General features: G+C 40.6%; 1 protein-coding gene across 2 annotated transcripts in view; it reads right to left on the reverse strand.

Annotated features, from left to right (window-relative positions):
• Nucleotides 1-15302, reverse strand: part of LOC131054616 (uncharacterized) — a 246999-nt gene that overhangs the window by 129385 nt on the left and 102312 nt on the right. For both annotated transcript variants that reach the window (XM_057989172.2, XM_057989164.2), the window contains one exon: nucleotides 13176-13251. In XM_057989172.2, the coding sequence (XP_057845155.2) occupies nucleotides 13176-13251 (76 nt within the window). The remainder of the gene's footprint in view (nucleotides 1-13175; nucleotides 13252-15302) is intronic.

The following is a 15302-nucleotide window of genomic DNA, read 5'->3' on the forward strand; positions in this document are numbered from 1 at the left end:
TTTATGACAACAGTCTTGTTACTGAGCATAATCAAGATTTCGATGCTTTGGTGCATGAGGATGATGGTTGTGAGGGGTCATCTCATGCAAACACTCATTGTTTGGGTGTTATTGATGCTTTTGGTATTGAAGATACATGTCATAATGAGTCTGATTTTTCAAATCAGACCTTAGAAGATGGGAACAAAACAGAAAATGTGCCTAATGGTGATGGTTCCGAGGAGAGTTTGACGGATGTTTGTGAGTCTATCTTGATAGGGGAGGTGTATGTTGAACTTGGCAAATCAGCAGCCTCTAGCATGTCATTCGAGCCACCCCACGAGGTTCATAACAAAAGTGATATAACTTCTCTTCTTCAAGATATGGCAGCCTTTGGTCAAGAAGAGAATAATGATTTGCATTCTAGACTTGAAGGTACACATGGTGCAATCATGGGTTATGATAATGTGAATAATACAATCCATCATAAATCAGATTTTGTGCATTTTGGGACAGCTGATATAGAGCAATCTCAGAGGATGAATGAAGGATGGTTGGCAAGAGCCAAGCAAGCCAAGTTGATAGCTCATCAGGCCAAGCTTCAACTTCAGCACATTCATGATACTCATCACCATATTGGTAAGGAGGAACACGAGCTATCTAACTCTGATTTTTCAGCTGATATTGGTTATTTTTTACATGGTGGTGATGGAATTGATAATGAGGCTCATAGTGGACCAGCCACTAATGAGTTATCCTTTATTGGCATAGAAGGTGTTCCCAATGCACCTTTCATTTTGTCACCTCTTTCATATGATAAGACAGTGTTGTACTTATTGATTGGTGACTCATTTTTCTTAGATTTGACAGTCGGCTATGAAGATCAGCATGTAAGGGACTTCATTTGTTACATGGCTCAACAAAACATTTACTTAGCAACCTTTAATGAAGGCACATTAATTTGTGGAAATATAGGTAAAGTTACAACAACTGTTTGGAGGTCTTGGAAAAGTATTCAACACACTTTACTTGTTGGAAATTGGCTCATTGATGGATTCATATCAGCATTGATGGTTGGTAGTACTTGTGGCTTCAATTGGAGTGAAGTTCTTAGCTGGTTAGATGATGTTCAGGTTCATGTTTGCCCTCTCGGGTAAACGGTTAAATGCAGAAAGTAAATGCACAGAACATAATGGAAATATATATAAAATAACTAGCCTCTGTATTAATTCCACAGTCCATGTACAATAAGTGCTTATAACATTACATCTGACACGACTAACATGATCCTTTCGAAGAAAAGGTACACAATATATAATACCCGAAGGGGTACGACACAACCGTCGCGACTCCAACTACCTACCCGTCGGCTAACTAACTGACCGCCGTAACTCATTATTACCGACAACAACACAAACATAATATAACAACATAACATAATGATTATTCCCGGCAACATCATCCCCCCCAAGAAAAGAAGTCGACTCCGGCGACTTAATACAAAATAGAGATGAACGGCAGGAACTACTGACGCCAGTCGGGCCCGGATCTTATACACTCGCTGCGTCCTCGCTTGAAAACCCTTTTCTGCTACCATCCGATGCTCAAGTGCGGAATTCACCAATATTGCTTCCTTTGCCATCACAGTCCTCCTGTGCTTAACCCAAACTTGTCTGCAAAACACGTTTTTCAGTCTCAGCTTCCACCAACTGCTACTCAATTGATACTATCTCCCTAGCCAATTTGTCCTCGATAGCCACCCGTGTTGCTCTCCCGGCATCCAACTCCTGGGTACACTGAACTAAGTCTCACGCGACTATTGCCTCCAACCTGGTGGTCAGCTCCTCCCGAGCCCTCTGTGCATCCGCCAAGGCAACCTCACGTCCAGCCGAGACATACTCCGAGTTCCTCAAAGCGTACCAGTCATGCCTGGAGGTGGCCACAATCCGCTGGCACAAATGCTAGGAGACACCTCAAATCCTCCATCACACTCCCCAAAGGCTAAAAACTGAACTGAATAACTCCCTGGTGTCATACAACTGTGCGGACCTGCAATGCCTTCCCTCAAACTTTGTTTGTTCCCAACCTCCAAATCTGTCTCCCTCTACGGCTTATGGCTTCCCCACCAATGCTTAGCTGCAGGCTTCTTTCTCACAGTACGAACAACCACAACACTTCCCGTGGTCTTCTGTAGCTCAAAATAAACTGGGGGTCTGGGGGCAACGCCCCCAGCGGGGTCGAGGGGCAGCGCCCCTCGCGGGGTCCATGGCGCGCATCATTTCAATGATATTTTAAGATGCCAAAAACCCTTCTTTTCCACTCTGAATTTCCAGTGTCCTGGCTTCAAACTCCAGCGAATCATTTTAAATCTGGCCGTCGTTTTTTTTTTCTTTTTTTTTGGCACTGTAATTTCCCCGATGGCATCCCGGCCATACAACCTTCCTGTATGGTCAACAACAGCATTGGCACCTCCGATCGTGCGGTCAACACCCTCCACCGTACGACTGTGTTTGTTTGTGCGGGGGCTGCGTTTATGTCTTCGTGCTCCGCGACAGCAGTGGGTTCCACCACCGGTGGCCCCACCGTCGGTGTTGCCACCGCACGGTGGTGCTATCGTACGATGGTTCCACCGTGGCTTTCTTCTCTTTTTTTTTTTTAAAAAAAAAAATTTCTCTGTTTTTTTTTTTTTGCTTTTTTTTGCTTTTTTTTTTTTCTGCTAGAGAGTCTTCTGCTGGGGTCCCCTGTCTCTGAGATCGCCCTTCATCCTTCTCAGTTTTCCTCGCCCAAAAGTCGCCTGCTGTGGTCCTGTGCCTCTTGAGTCGCTTGCCTGGCCTCTCGAGTCCCCCTCCATCCTCTCGTGTGCCCCTCCGGGCTCTCGGGTGTCTGTCCGGCCTCTCGGGTCCCCTACGCGCTTCGCGTGGTAGGGTTTCAATTTGGGCCTATTGGTGGCAAGTTTATTTTCCATGGCCATCCGAAGACCTGGAACCACAAATTCTACAGGGACCACGACCTCCTTCTGGTACATAAGAATAAGAAGAAGAATAATAATAAAGATTTTGAAGACTGCGGTCTTCCACACAGGGTTCCAATCGTTGCCAACACTCTTCGGATTATCTACGTCGCCAGGGTTTGGGGCGTCTCCCTTCCAATATTCTTTGTATTCCGGCAGGTACACCTCTGTTGGTTGCTCTGGTTCCTCTACTTCAAGCCTGTAGCTTTGGAACATTTCATAATCCTCCATTTGCCAGTGGAAGAGCCCATTAAGTGAGCATACCTCCTCTTCAAAGCATCCCTCCAATTCGAGCACCCCTTCACTGTTCGGCTCCATTGCGTTCTTGCCCTTGCTTTCATCGGGACCCCCTTCCCCTTTATTAAAGTCCTCTGAGTCCGAGTTGGAAGAGGCGAGCTCTTCGCCGACATATTGGGTGTGTAGGTCAATGGTATATTTCCGCCCTCCCTTCTCCATGGAAAGTGTATTTTTCTTCCAGTTGTGGTTTACCCTCGCGTTGATCAACCACGCTCTCCCCAGGATGGTGTCATAGCCTTTCTTCTTCGAGGGAATAACCACGAAATCTAATAGGAATGGTTGCGTACCAATTGTCACTTGCTGGGCCATCAACAACCCGAGTGGCTTAATGCCGTGTTGGTTCGCTCCCACCAGGTTGAATGTGGGTGGCCACAAGGTGGGCTTCCCCAGCAGCTTCCATGTTTCTTCTGGTAGTACATTCACCCCAGATCCACCGTCCACAATGGTGTCCTTCAGAACGGTCCCACGGATACCCATTTCTACCACAGCTGGGTGTCTACCACTGCTCAAGGCTAGTAACATCGAGTCAATCGAAGGGCTGACGGAAACCTCCACCTGTGGTGTACTCTTCAAAGCGGTGGCGGGAACCCCTACCTATGGTGCACTCGACGATGCGGTGGCGAGAACCCGTACCTCTGGTGCACTCGACGATGCGGTGGCGGGAAGCCGTACTTGTGGTGCACTCGACGCTGCAGTGCTTTGCACATTGGTGAGGATGGCAGTCCTCAATTGTGGCATAGAGTCTAGAAGGTCTTTTACCTTTATCGGCACCTCCATCTGCAAGATTTGCCCAATGATGTTATTTTCCGCTTCCATACGGGATGATGTACTCGCCACCTCGTTGTCCCGTCGTTCGGTCGTCATCTCACGTTCAATATTGGCCTTTGCCTCCCGTAATCTCTCCTTCTCCATACGGGGGTCGGGATAAGTGGCTTTTTTCGTCTGGGCGCGGGTGATCGCCAGTACTTCTTTCTCACCAGTCTTCTCGGCCTTCTCAATGTTGAGGAGATTAACCCCTGCCTGTGGGCAATTTGCGTCCTCATGGTCGCCTGATCCACACCAACGGCAGAGGTGCTGAGGGGTGGCTTCCTTCGTGCAATCACGGGCGAAGTGCCCCCACTGATTACAGGCCCTGCATTGGATAATTGGCCGGCCCTTGGCGTCATACTGGATACGGCTTCTGTTATTGTTGTTGTTGCTATTCCTTCCACCGCCGCGTCTGTTGTCCCGGTATCCTCCAGATGATGCCGTTGTGTTAGTATGTTGGCCGGCACCGGCTGGTGCGGATGTTGTGGCCTGCTCCGTGAACAGCACCTGGTTCATTTGCATACCTCGGGTTTTCATGTTGTATGGGCACTCCTTGGTGGAGTGTCCCATCACTTGGCAAATTTCGCAGAATGCCTTCTTTTGGCAAGTACCCTTTGTGTGCCCTTCCTCTTTGCACTCAGTGCACCATATGTCCCCTTCGTTCCGACCAGTGCTTCTCATTATTTTGAATTCCTTTCTCATTCGCTCCATGTCTTTCTGGAGCGCTTGCACCCGTTTGCCAGCCTCGTCGTCACTGCTGCTTTCCTGTGAAGAGTCATCGTCATCGTCCTCGGATGAGGATTTATTACTTTTCTTCTTCTTTGATGTTTTGTGTTCGCTCTCCAGGTCCATCGCCCTATTATAAGCGTCGTCATATGACGTCGGTGGTACAGTTTTCATCTTCCTCCGTAGGGAGGATTTCAACCCTTCAACGAACCATCGTTTCTTCAATCCATCTGCGGGTTGGCTTTCCATTTTACCCAAGAGTTCTTTCAGCCTCCGATTGTATGCCCGTACTGTCTCCGTGGTACCTTGTTTGGTACTGTATATCTCTGTTACAATTTCATTGTCATCACGGAGCAACCGAAACTCCCCCGTGAATTCCTTCTGTAGATTGGCCCACGTGGCCACTTTTTGCTTGTCCACATCGGACTACCAATCTATGGCAACTCCTCGTAACATGGCTGGGAACTGCTGTGCCCAGTCATCCTGGTCTGTTACTCCGTTGGCGACCAAATGGTTTCACATGTACGGCAGTGTCGTAAGGGGTCTTCCTTGCCCTCCCCTATGAACTTTGGCAATTTTTGTTTACTCGCCATCCCACCACTGGGCCTCGCTCCTCTAATTCCTTGTGTGCTTGTACCTGGTGATCCTTCGCCTCTTGCAACTGAACCTCCACTCGTGGGTCCTCCGGAAAAAGTTGCTGACACCGAACCAAACAAATAGCCTCCCGTACGGTACCCTTGTGCTCCCTCGGCACCTTCGATCGTACCGTCACCTTCCGTTGTCTCCCTCCGATTGTCCTCCGAAATGGACAAATTCTTTAGCAAGTCTCTGGTAGCGTCAATCAAGTTTAGACTTCGCCTTGTTTGTTCCACCAACTCTTCGTGGCTTCTTACCCTACGGTGGTATTCTGGCGAACTGTAGAGTTCTCCTTCAGCACCCTCCGTGACTCCTTCCGGCAGCCCTACAACAGTGTAGACAGTGTACTTCTCTTCGTCTATCTCTGCCTCCGCAACTTCCGTGACACCTCCTGGGTTCCCTTCGGGCAACCCCTCGGCCGATCGTCCTCGGCAAGCTGCCTTAGCCTACGCCTTCGTTCTATCTGTTGTCTGAGATTCAATGCGGTTTGTGCCACTTCCCATTCGTCACTCTGTATCTTTTTATTTTTGTCCTTATTTAGTCTATTGGGCATAAGTCAAAGGTTCAATTTCCTCCTGGCCTGGCGCCATCTCGTTCCGTTTCCCGTCGGCTGTTCTCCTCGTAGCGTTGCAGGATTTGTTGTCGTCGCTCCTCCTGGGCAATCTCCTCCAGGTGGGCCTGCTGTGCCAGCGATGCCTGTGCAAGCAGCCAGGGGAGGTGGTTCATTAACCGGTTTACTGCCGAGCTAACCTCCAGCGCTGTCCACACGACACTTGGTGGGATTTCTGCCTCCGCCGCTTCTCGTCGAACGTATGTCTGAATGGCTACCTGGAGCAAAATTGAAAATTCTCGCGTTGTCGTGTCTTCTCCTGTGTAAAGTTCTGTCCGCGCGTCATCGGCCTCCGGGTTTACTTCACCAATGGGTAGGCCCATTGTGTCTGTGCGCCATCCGTGTCTTCCGTTCCCGAGTTCGTCTAGGCAACGGCATCAAATGTTTGCCCTCTCGGGTAAACGGTTAAATGCAGAAAGTAAATGCACATAACATAATGGAAATATATATAAAATAACCAGCCTCGGTATTAATTCCACAGTCCATGTACAATAAGTGCTTATAACATTACATCTGACACGACTAACATGATCCTTTCGAAGAAAAGGTACACAATATATAATACCCGAAGGGGTACGACACAACCGTCGTGACTCCAACTACCTACCCGTCGGCTAACTAACTGACCGCCGTAACTCATTATTACTGACGACAACATAAACATAATATAACAACATAACATAATGATTATTCCCGGCAACAGTTCACAGCAGCAGTATAATGAGTATTGACATGATGGATGGATATGACAGTGCAAAGATTTGCGATCCTGGCATTGACATGTGTGGTGTATTTCTTTAGTGGATCCATGATGAGTTGTTTCACTTTGGGTATAAAAATGTTTATATCAGAGTAGTGCAGCGGTTGGGTGAAGCAACATTTATCAGATTGATATGGGATCCAGTGAATTGGTTTTCAGCGTGCAAGTGCAGATTGCTTGAGGGCAAGCAATATTTGGGAGGGGAAGATTGTAATGTCCCCTTTTCTAGGTGACATGAGATGAGCAGGGGTTGACCTACCATTCGAGTTCCCGTAGGTCAATGACATGGTTAGTGGACTCATTCTGAGGGTCATGGAGCTTTGCAGGGGATTTGTGAGCCATTTTGGACTATCAGACGACAGTTCCTATTTTTTAGGGAGAACTGGCAGTTGATTGAATGACCACCTGGGGGACCAAGGAGTAGACTAGGATCCTTTTGAGCAGTTACAGGTGTTTGGAGAGAGGTTCCTACTTTTTAGGGCGATTCCCTACTTTTTAGGAGGTTGTGGCAGTTTCCATATTTGAGGTTCCATGGGACCATACCATGGTTTTAGTTTCAAGAAGATTGGGTGTGTTTCCTAGTTTCTAGGAGTATCCCTAGATTTTAGGGATGGGACTGCCAGTTGGCCCATCTTGTCCGACATCAGTGAGGTTCAATGGGACCATACCATGGTTTCAGTTTCAGGAAGATTGGGTGTGTTTCCTAGTTTCTAGGAGTATCCCTAGATTTTAGGGATGAGACTGCCAGTTGGCCTATCTTGTCCGGCATCAGTCACAGACAGGTGACGAAGTCAGATTCATGTTTGGTTGGTTATTTTGGGCTATTATTGGATCTATGGAAATATTTTAATATATTTAAATATTTCCTAAGTTAGCGATTAAATAAATTAAAATAAGGCTATGTATATAAGCCATTTCGGAGTAACGAGGGGTTTTTGGCTTCATCTGGTTTGATATGCCTATGTGTTATAGCTCGTTGGAAAGGTCTTGAACTTTGCTACATGATTCTCACCTCTCGGAGTCTTTTTGGATGCTTGAAGCTATTTATTCGCAATAAAGTGATATTTTTCTATAGTTTGACGCCATAATTGGGAAAGTGTCACTTTAATTATAAAGTGCAAGCTTTATTATTCTTTAGGGTTCAACTTGCAAAGGGAAAGGAGTTATAAGGAGATGAAAACCTAATTGATAGCATCTTTGATCATTTTGAAACTTGCGAATTTGGGAATTGCTCTGGAAGAGTGATTTTGGTCTAGGACGCAAACCCCAAGTCTGAGCTTGCTGGGACGTAGCCCTCAGCAGGAGTTGACAGTGGATTTATCTAGGATTGCACAGAGATTGTCAGAGGTAGAAGACACATCTTCTTGTCCTGAAGATTCAGCGTGCATATTGGGGGTTTCAATAGGGCGGCTAGTCTATTTCAGCTGGCACGTGATTTGCAGCAGCTTCCACGCCTCCTTTGCAACCACGCCTTGTTTGTATGTTGGCTTGAAGGGTTGTATTCAGCTTATTTGGTCTTCCTTGTTCGTTGCCAGTAATATTCCTCCATCTGGCATCAATCCAGATTGAGAACAGCTCCAAATAAATGTATGGATTCTTGTTGAATACAAAACTAGGTTATTTGCCTGGTATGATTTGCAGTATTTTCAGATTGCTTAAGTGTTCTTACATATGAACATTGTTTACTGTTTTATTTCACAGTTGTTGCTATTTATCAATTACTTTACTTATAACATCAAAACCCAAAAAGAAACAATCCCTTTCTGCAACTTCTGTCTATTCTATAAGATCACCGGAAAATTACAAAAATATAGTATGTTTAATTAAGAATTTACAGCAGCAACAGCAAAAGGATCCATTTGGGATCTTTCATTTTACATAGTTGGGCAATTTATATGCAGGACGTAGTCCATGGTTTACAAAAGATGATAGTTGTAGCAGAGTTATCCAGCTTGCATATTAATGCAAAATTATGAATGATACATCTCAGAGTCCTAAGAGCAAAATATTTAACGTAGACTGTATAAATATTGGTCAAGTCAAATCAACTTCACAAAAAAATTACAAAATAAACAAAAGAAAATTAGAGAATAAAGAAACATAACGAAAGAGGAGAAAATATTATTTGTCAATTGATGGAGAAAATAATAAAAGGACTGATTATATTAAAAGCCTCATTACACAACCAAACTGTATTAAATGGTTAAATTATGTCATACAACCAAGCTACATGGTACAATAGAAGTTCCACATTGTATAGAAAAGGCATCACACATATAGCGGCATAAAGTGCAGCTTCACTTGACAAAGGGAACAACTTATAGAGTATAGCTAGAGCATTTATTCCTTCTGCTCATCATACAATGCTTCCTCTCTTCTTCTATCATATGGTGAGCCATTTTACACATGATACGACCAACTACCTTTGCTATCGTACAATAGACCTCCTATATAGTACAACAACATTAGTATCATTCAATGAAAAGCGTCTGACAAAGAAAAAAATTGCAACGTATAGTGCCCTCCGTCCTCACACTATATGACAAGTTGGTTACCTCATTAAGAAGTTCCATATTATGTGGCTTCCCTTTTACATTGTACGACACCATCATAAAACAATTCAATGGCAGCACCTACACATTGCACGACAAGATTTCCATCTTCACAACATACAACATTCTCGTCATCATACAACGTCATTCCTCCATTGTACGTCTTTGGGTACCTTATTCCATCATCAATCCTTAGTTTGGACACTTGATCATTGAGCAACATTAACAAGATTTTGTAATTCCATCATCAATCCTTAGTCTGGACACTTGATCATTGAGCAACATTAACAAGACTTTGTAATTCCATCATCAATCCTTAGTCTGGACACTGTTTGCCACATACGGGTACAATTAAATGCAGAAAGTAAATACACAGAACATAATGGAAATATATTAAAGAACCAGTTTCTGTATTAATTCAACAGTCCATGTACATCAAGTGCTTATAACATTAAACCCAGATACGACTATCATGATCCTACTAAGAAGGAATGGTATGCAATATTTAATACCCGAAGGGGTGCGACCAACCGTCGCGTCCAATTGCCCTTTGGGACGACTAACTAACTGACTGTCGTAACTCATTATTACCGACGACAACATAAACATAATATGACAACATAACATAATGATTATTCCCGGCAACAAACACTTGATCATTGAGCAACATTAACAAGACTTTGTAATTCCATCATCAATCCTTAGTTTGGACACTTGATCATTGATCTTGGGCTCAAAACGACACTCCTTGACTCAATCACCCTAGAAATGAAATTTGCACTCTCAAGACCCATTCAACCTTGGACTAACAAGACCAAACCCTCTCACAAGCGAAGGCTAAAAACTAAGAAACCACTGGCGAGCTAAGCAAACTAAGCAAAACGACTATCTAAAAAGCAAAAAGTGGGGGTCCCCATTTGCAATGGGGCGATGTGTGAAATCGTTACAACAAATCATTAGTGTAACAACCCAATTTATTTTATGTATGCTGATCAACTCATAAGGGCATCCGCATGGCACATCCATTATATGTACAATCTAGTAGTTTATATTCTAGTCAAACTAAACCATGTGTGCTATTGATAGAATAGTTTAAATAATTAGGTTAAGCCTATCCTTTGAAAAGTCCTCCTTTTGGTCTAGAACATTCAAATGAGTGTTCTATTGATAATGAATATGTTTTCACTACATAAACACATATCTATATTTACTAATATCATAAATCTAGGTGAGGTTTAAGGTTGAATTTAATTTGACATGAGGTATTGAATCTTGATAGAGAAGTAATGCAACAATCAAAAGAAACATTATAGACCATAGAATAACAAAACTTAAAAGACACAACTTCTAAATAATTTTGATTGTTCATTTTTCAATTTAAACCCAAGTGATTGAATTGTATTCACACTTTATATTTCTTGTGTCAATTCCTAAGTTACTAGTTTGGGTATGGGTAAGGGCAAGGGTATCAAAACTTGGTAAAGCAAAAATAATTTCCTTGGGTACGAATACACAAATACATACATACACATATATATGCATGTACACACACACACACAAGAACAATGATACTCATGATTGCAAATAAATTCTATTTAAATACCTCAATGCTTTCTATTATAATTTGCAAAAATGAAAATACTCAAGTCTCAAATGTCATTACACAATGAAAATTCAAAAATTACGCATTACTGAGAAGGCTGGTTGGAATCATTTCTAGCTGGTTTCTCTCACCAGCACTGAGTAAGATTAAAGTATACTCCCTTCCATTAAAGTTTTTGCTGAATTCTGGATGGGAATGTGTTATTAAAAAAGAATCATCATTCTTGGTTGCTAAAAAGTTCTGCATTACACTATTGAAATATCATCATTGGTTGTTTCTTTCAAGCAATTCTACTTGTTTGTGTGGGGATCTTGTCATAGTACGGGCAACTTATTTCCATATTTGAGAATAAATATCAATGTCCACAATTTAAAGAACATTGTATCTTCTCTTCCTTAATTAAAATAGGAAAATATAACATGATATCCAACATCCGAAGTAGTGATTACATCACCAGTGCAATAGATTGTCCAAGTGGTGATAAAAGCTTGGAAAACAAATTCATCTTAGTGATAACTTCAATTGGAGGTTCTGCTCAAGCGTTTGGGCAGTACCCGAGGATGAACTTGAACCATAGTAGGACTAAGACCAATACCAGATCTACATTCCTACTTGGGTCAAATATGAAGGACTGAGTAACACAGGTCGATTCCATGTAAATGCAATGTAACCGTGATCTCATATACCAATGAAATTTTGTGCTTCATTGAAAATTTGAGGGTATAGACTCCTAGAACTGAGAGAGTTTACAATCTATAATTAGAAACATTGAAAACGTTCTATTTTTGTGTCTTTTTTTGTTTCTATTTCTATGAACATTTGGCATGAAATAACAATTATAGTTTCCCCATTTAAATCTGAGTAATCAAGTTACATTTACAATATAATTGTCATGCCAATTTTTTGTGTAAATGGAATGCTACTATGCGTTGTGACATTTGATGACTACTTTCATCGCACTAACTAAATTAGAATAAGTTGAGCAATTTAATCAACTTGGTGCACTTCATGCTCAACCTCATGCTCAACCATATATTAAATGCATCCAAGTACCCTTATACTTCCAAATTTCCAATAGGGTTATCAGTTTTCTTCGATGTTGGAAGTAGCAAGACATTTTATCTATAGTTTACAATCTTACTCTATAAATAATTTAGATAATATATATCATATACAAAGTTGAACCATACTTTTAATAGTACAATGTGATTAATATTAAATCTATTTATAAATATAATTTATCAAAACTATTTTCTTGTATTCTTTTCCTACAATTTAGAGATATTCCTCATCATTCCTCCTTCCCCAATTCCAGCTACTTAGATTTGACGTCACTCTTCATCTTGTGATATTATTATGTCACTAATTTAGAGTCATGCGACTTTGTTCTTTGCATTCATCTAATATTAATATCTCTCATCATTGTCTATTAACTTTGGATCGCAGGCAAGGGAATCATATGAAACCTAGATATTTTTAAAATATTATGTTAAATTTCAATATATTAATATTAAAAAGTAATTCAGAATTTGAGCAAGGACCATATTTTGGGTAGATAGGAGGCTAGAGTAAACCAGATTCGGTATATCCTAATATAATAAATGACAACTTTGAGGAAAAATGAATTTAGTTGATAGAAGGGAATATTAGATAAATTGAAGGTTTCATCAAATATGATAAATATAGCATACACAATCATATTTGATGTTAACAATATTAACGAGTGTTTGCTGTTGTATTTGATAAAATAAAACATGAATTAATAATAAAAAAGACAATGCATCCGACATACATTTGTAAAATATATCTTTATTCGCAGATGAAATTGTTACAGAAGAAAACCAGAGATGGTCAGCCAGGGATCAGAGTTGATCCAACTAGATCATACTACTTTTCTTGATGATACACAATCTGTTTAAAAGAATCGACAGTTGCCAAGAGGAACACAACCATCAACCGACTCTTATAACTACCCAATGCCAATAAACACTTAGTACGAACAATTAAAACATAGTTGGATAATCAATATTATCGAAACATAATAATTGACTACAACAGGCAAGTGTAAAAATATTAAACGGAAACTATTCCTAGTTTTGTACTGGACTCCCAGGATAATTACATGTACTAGAGTGCCATTAAGATACAAAACACAACAATTGTGTAGTTGAGTTATGCTTCACAATATGAATTACCTTTTGCAACCTCTTCTGGACTTCTTCCTACAAGACCACCTGCTTTTTCAAACCGAGTCAAAGTTGGTTCATACACCTGCAAATGAAAAGTATATTTACATGTGTAAACAACTCAAGTAACCCTTAGCCAAAAATGAATATATCTATTGAGGTTAAAAGAGATTTTCCCCGAGTACAGGTTTAGTGGCCCATTAGGTAATTAAGCACAAAAAGAACATAGTAAGCAGTCAAAATGAACAATAAAAAATAAATTATTAAATACAAGGGCATTTTATTGATATAAGCAATGTTAATGCACAAAAACAATTGTCTATCAAAGTGATGCAGAATGGCCATAATGTGATAATCATTTTATGATAATTGTTGTTGTGATGTTGACTAAAATTTTGGGTTTGGGGCCTTCATATGGACTTTGGAGGTGCAGAACAAACAAATTTTTTTAGAGAAACTGCTAGCCAAGCATTTAACTTTTTATGATTATATCATATGTGATTAATTAACTACACTGCTCATGACAAAATAAGACTTCCCTTATCTCATGGTATTTATATCAAATTAGAATTAATTTATTATTCATAACTGTAGGTATCAAATTCATACCAAATACAAGCTCCGTAGCATGACAACAAACTCGGCAATTGGAAATTTTCTTATTCTAATTTTACAATATGACATTTCCAATACACCAAATTGAGGAACCCATTAATAGATTTCAGCATTATGAATGCTGAACAGATTTATATTTTATGGCAATCTTGACTAAACTTTGAGTCAAAGCCCTTGCTGACTTAGAGGTGCCATAAAACAGACAATCATTTAGGCATCTGCTTACCATCCAGTTTTGTAAAATACATATGCTTCGTTCATTTAGTTTCTCAACAAATAAAAACTTCCATTCTTCATGGCATTCAGATCACAATTGACTTGAATTTGAATGCATAAATCCAGGTAAAAAATTCATATCGAACATAAATTACAGAATATCATCACAAAATAGGGCTTGCAATTGGAAAGTTCAATATCATTATTTTACCATATGATGTTTAATGCTAATTACTGAGTATTGAAACTTCCAATGATGAAGTTTTCCATTTGTAAATAAGAAATATAACATGACAAAAGCCACATTATAGAAATATGACAGTGGCATATATCTCCCTTTCACTTTGATCAATGATCAATAGATTTACAAAGTTACAACTGAGACTTACGAGCAATCAGGAAAAACTTATTACCTTCCAATTACAGAATAAATAACAACCAGAAATGTACAAACCAAAACTATTTTATCTATACATGTTTCTACATTTAGAACATTCCGAAATTTGCAAATGGTCTTATTCACTATGGAGTCACAGACATCAATACCCCTATATATACAATTATACTTTCAAAGATTTGAAGGAATACTTGAAGGCTCTAGAACTCTTACGCCATGAGGTGTGGATGCAAGTGAACACTAGCAAAACTAAGGTAATGATTTTTACTTTGAAAAGAAAGAAGGTTCATAGAGAATTTGCTTTTGAAGGCGGCACCTTACAAACGGTCAATGAATATAAATACCTTGACCTTGACTTCCATAATAAACTCAACTGGGAAACATGTAGAGCAAAAAGGATTCAAGGGGGATGGAAAGCTCTATATTCTTTACAAAATAGATGTAGAAGAGCTGAATTATGGGACTGGAAAACCAAGAAAACTCTTTTTGGCCTTCTTGTGGTTTCAGTGGTACTTTACGCATGTGAAGTATTGGGCAACAACATGTCAGCAAGCAATTGGAGACAGATGGAGAGGTTACAAAAACATCTAATCACAAATAGCCTCGAGATTAAATCATTTATTCTATATGAGATTGTCCTAGCAAAGGCAGGGTCTTTTCCTATCGAGGCATCGGCTATGCTCCGGTTGCTAAGTTATCTAAGAAAATTAGAAAACATGGAGATACATTGATGGCCAAATAGCAGCGGAAGAGAAACTAAACATAAGGAAAAGCACATGGATGAAGCAAAATATTAAATGGATGAATAAGTGGCATATTAGCTTAAGAGATTGCCCAAATAACAATAGAGAAATAAAAAAAGTACATACAAAAAAAAAATTCAAAGAAAGAATGTGGACAAGACAACT

The sequence above is a fragment of the Cryptomeria japonica genome, chromosome 2, assembly GCF_030272615.1.
Source record: "Cryptomeria japonica chromosome 2, Sugi_1.0, whole genome shotgun sequence".
Taxonomy (NCBI): Eukaryota; Viridiplantae; Streptophyta; class Pinopsida; order Cupressales; family Cupressaceae; genus Cryptomeria; species Cryptomeria japonica.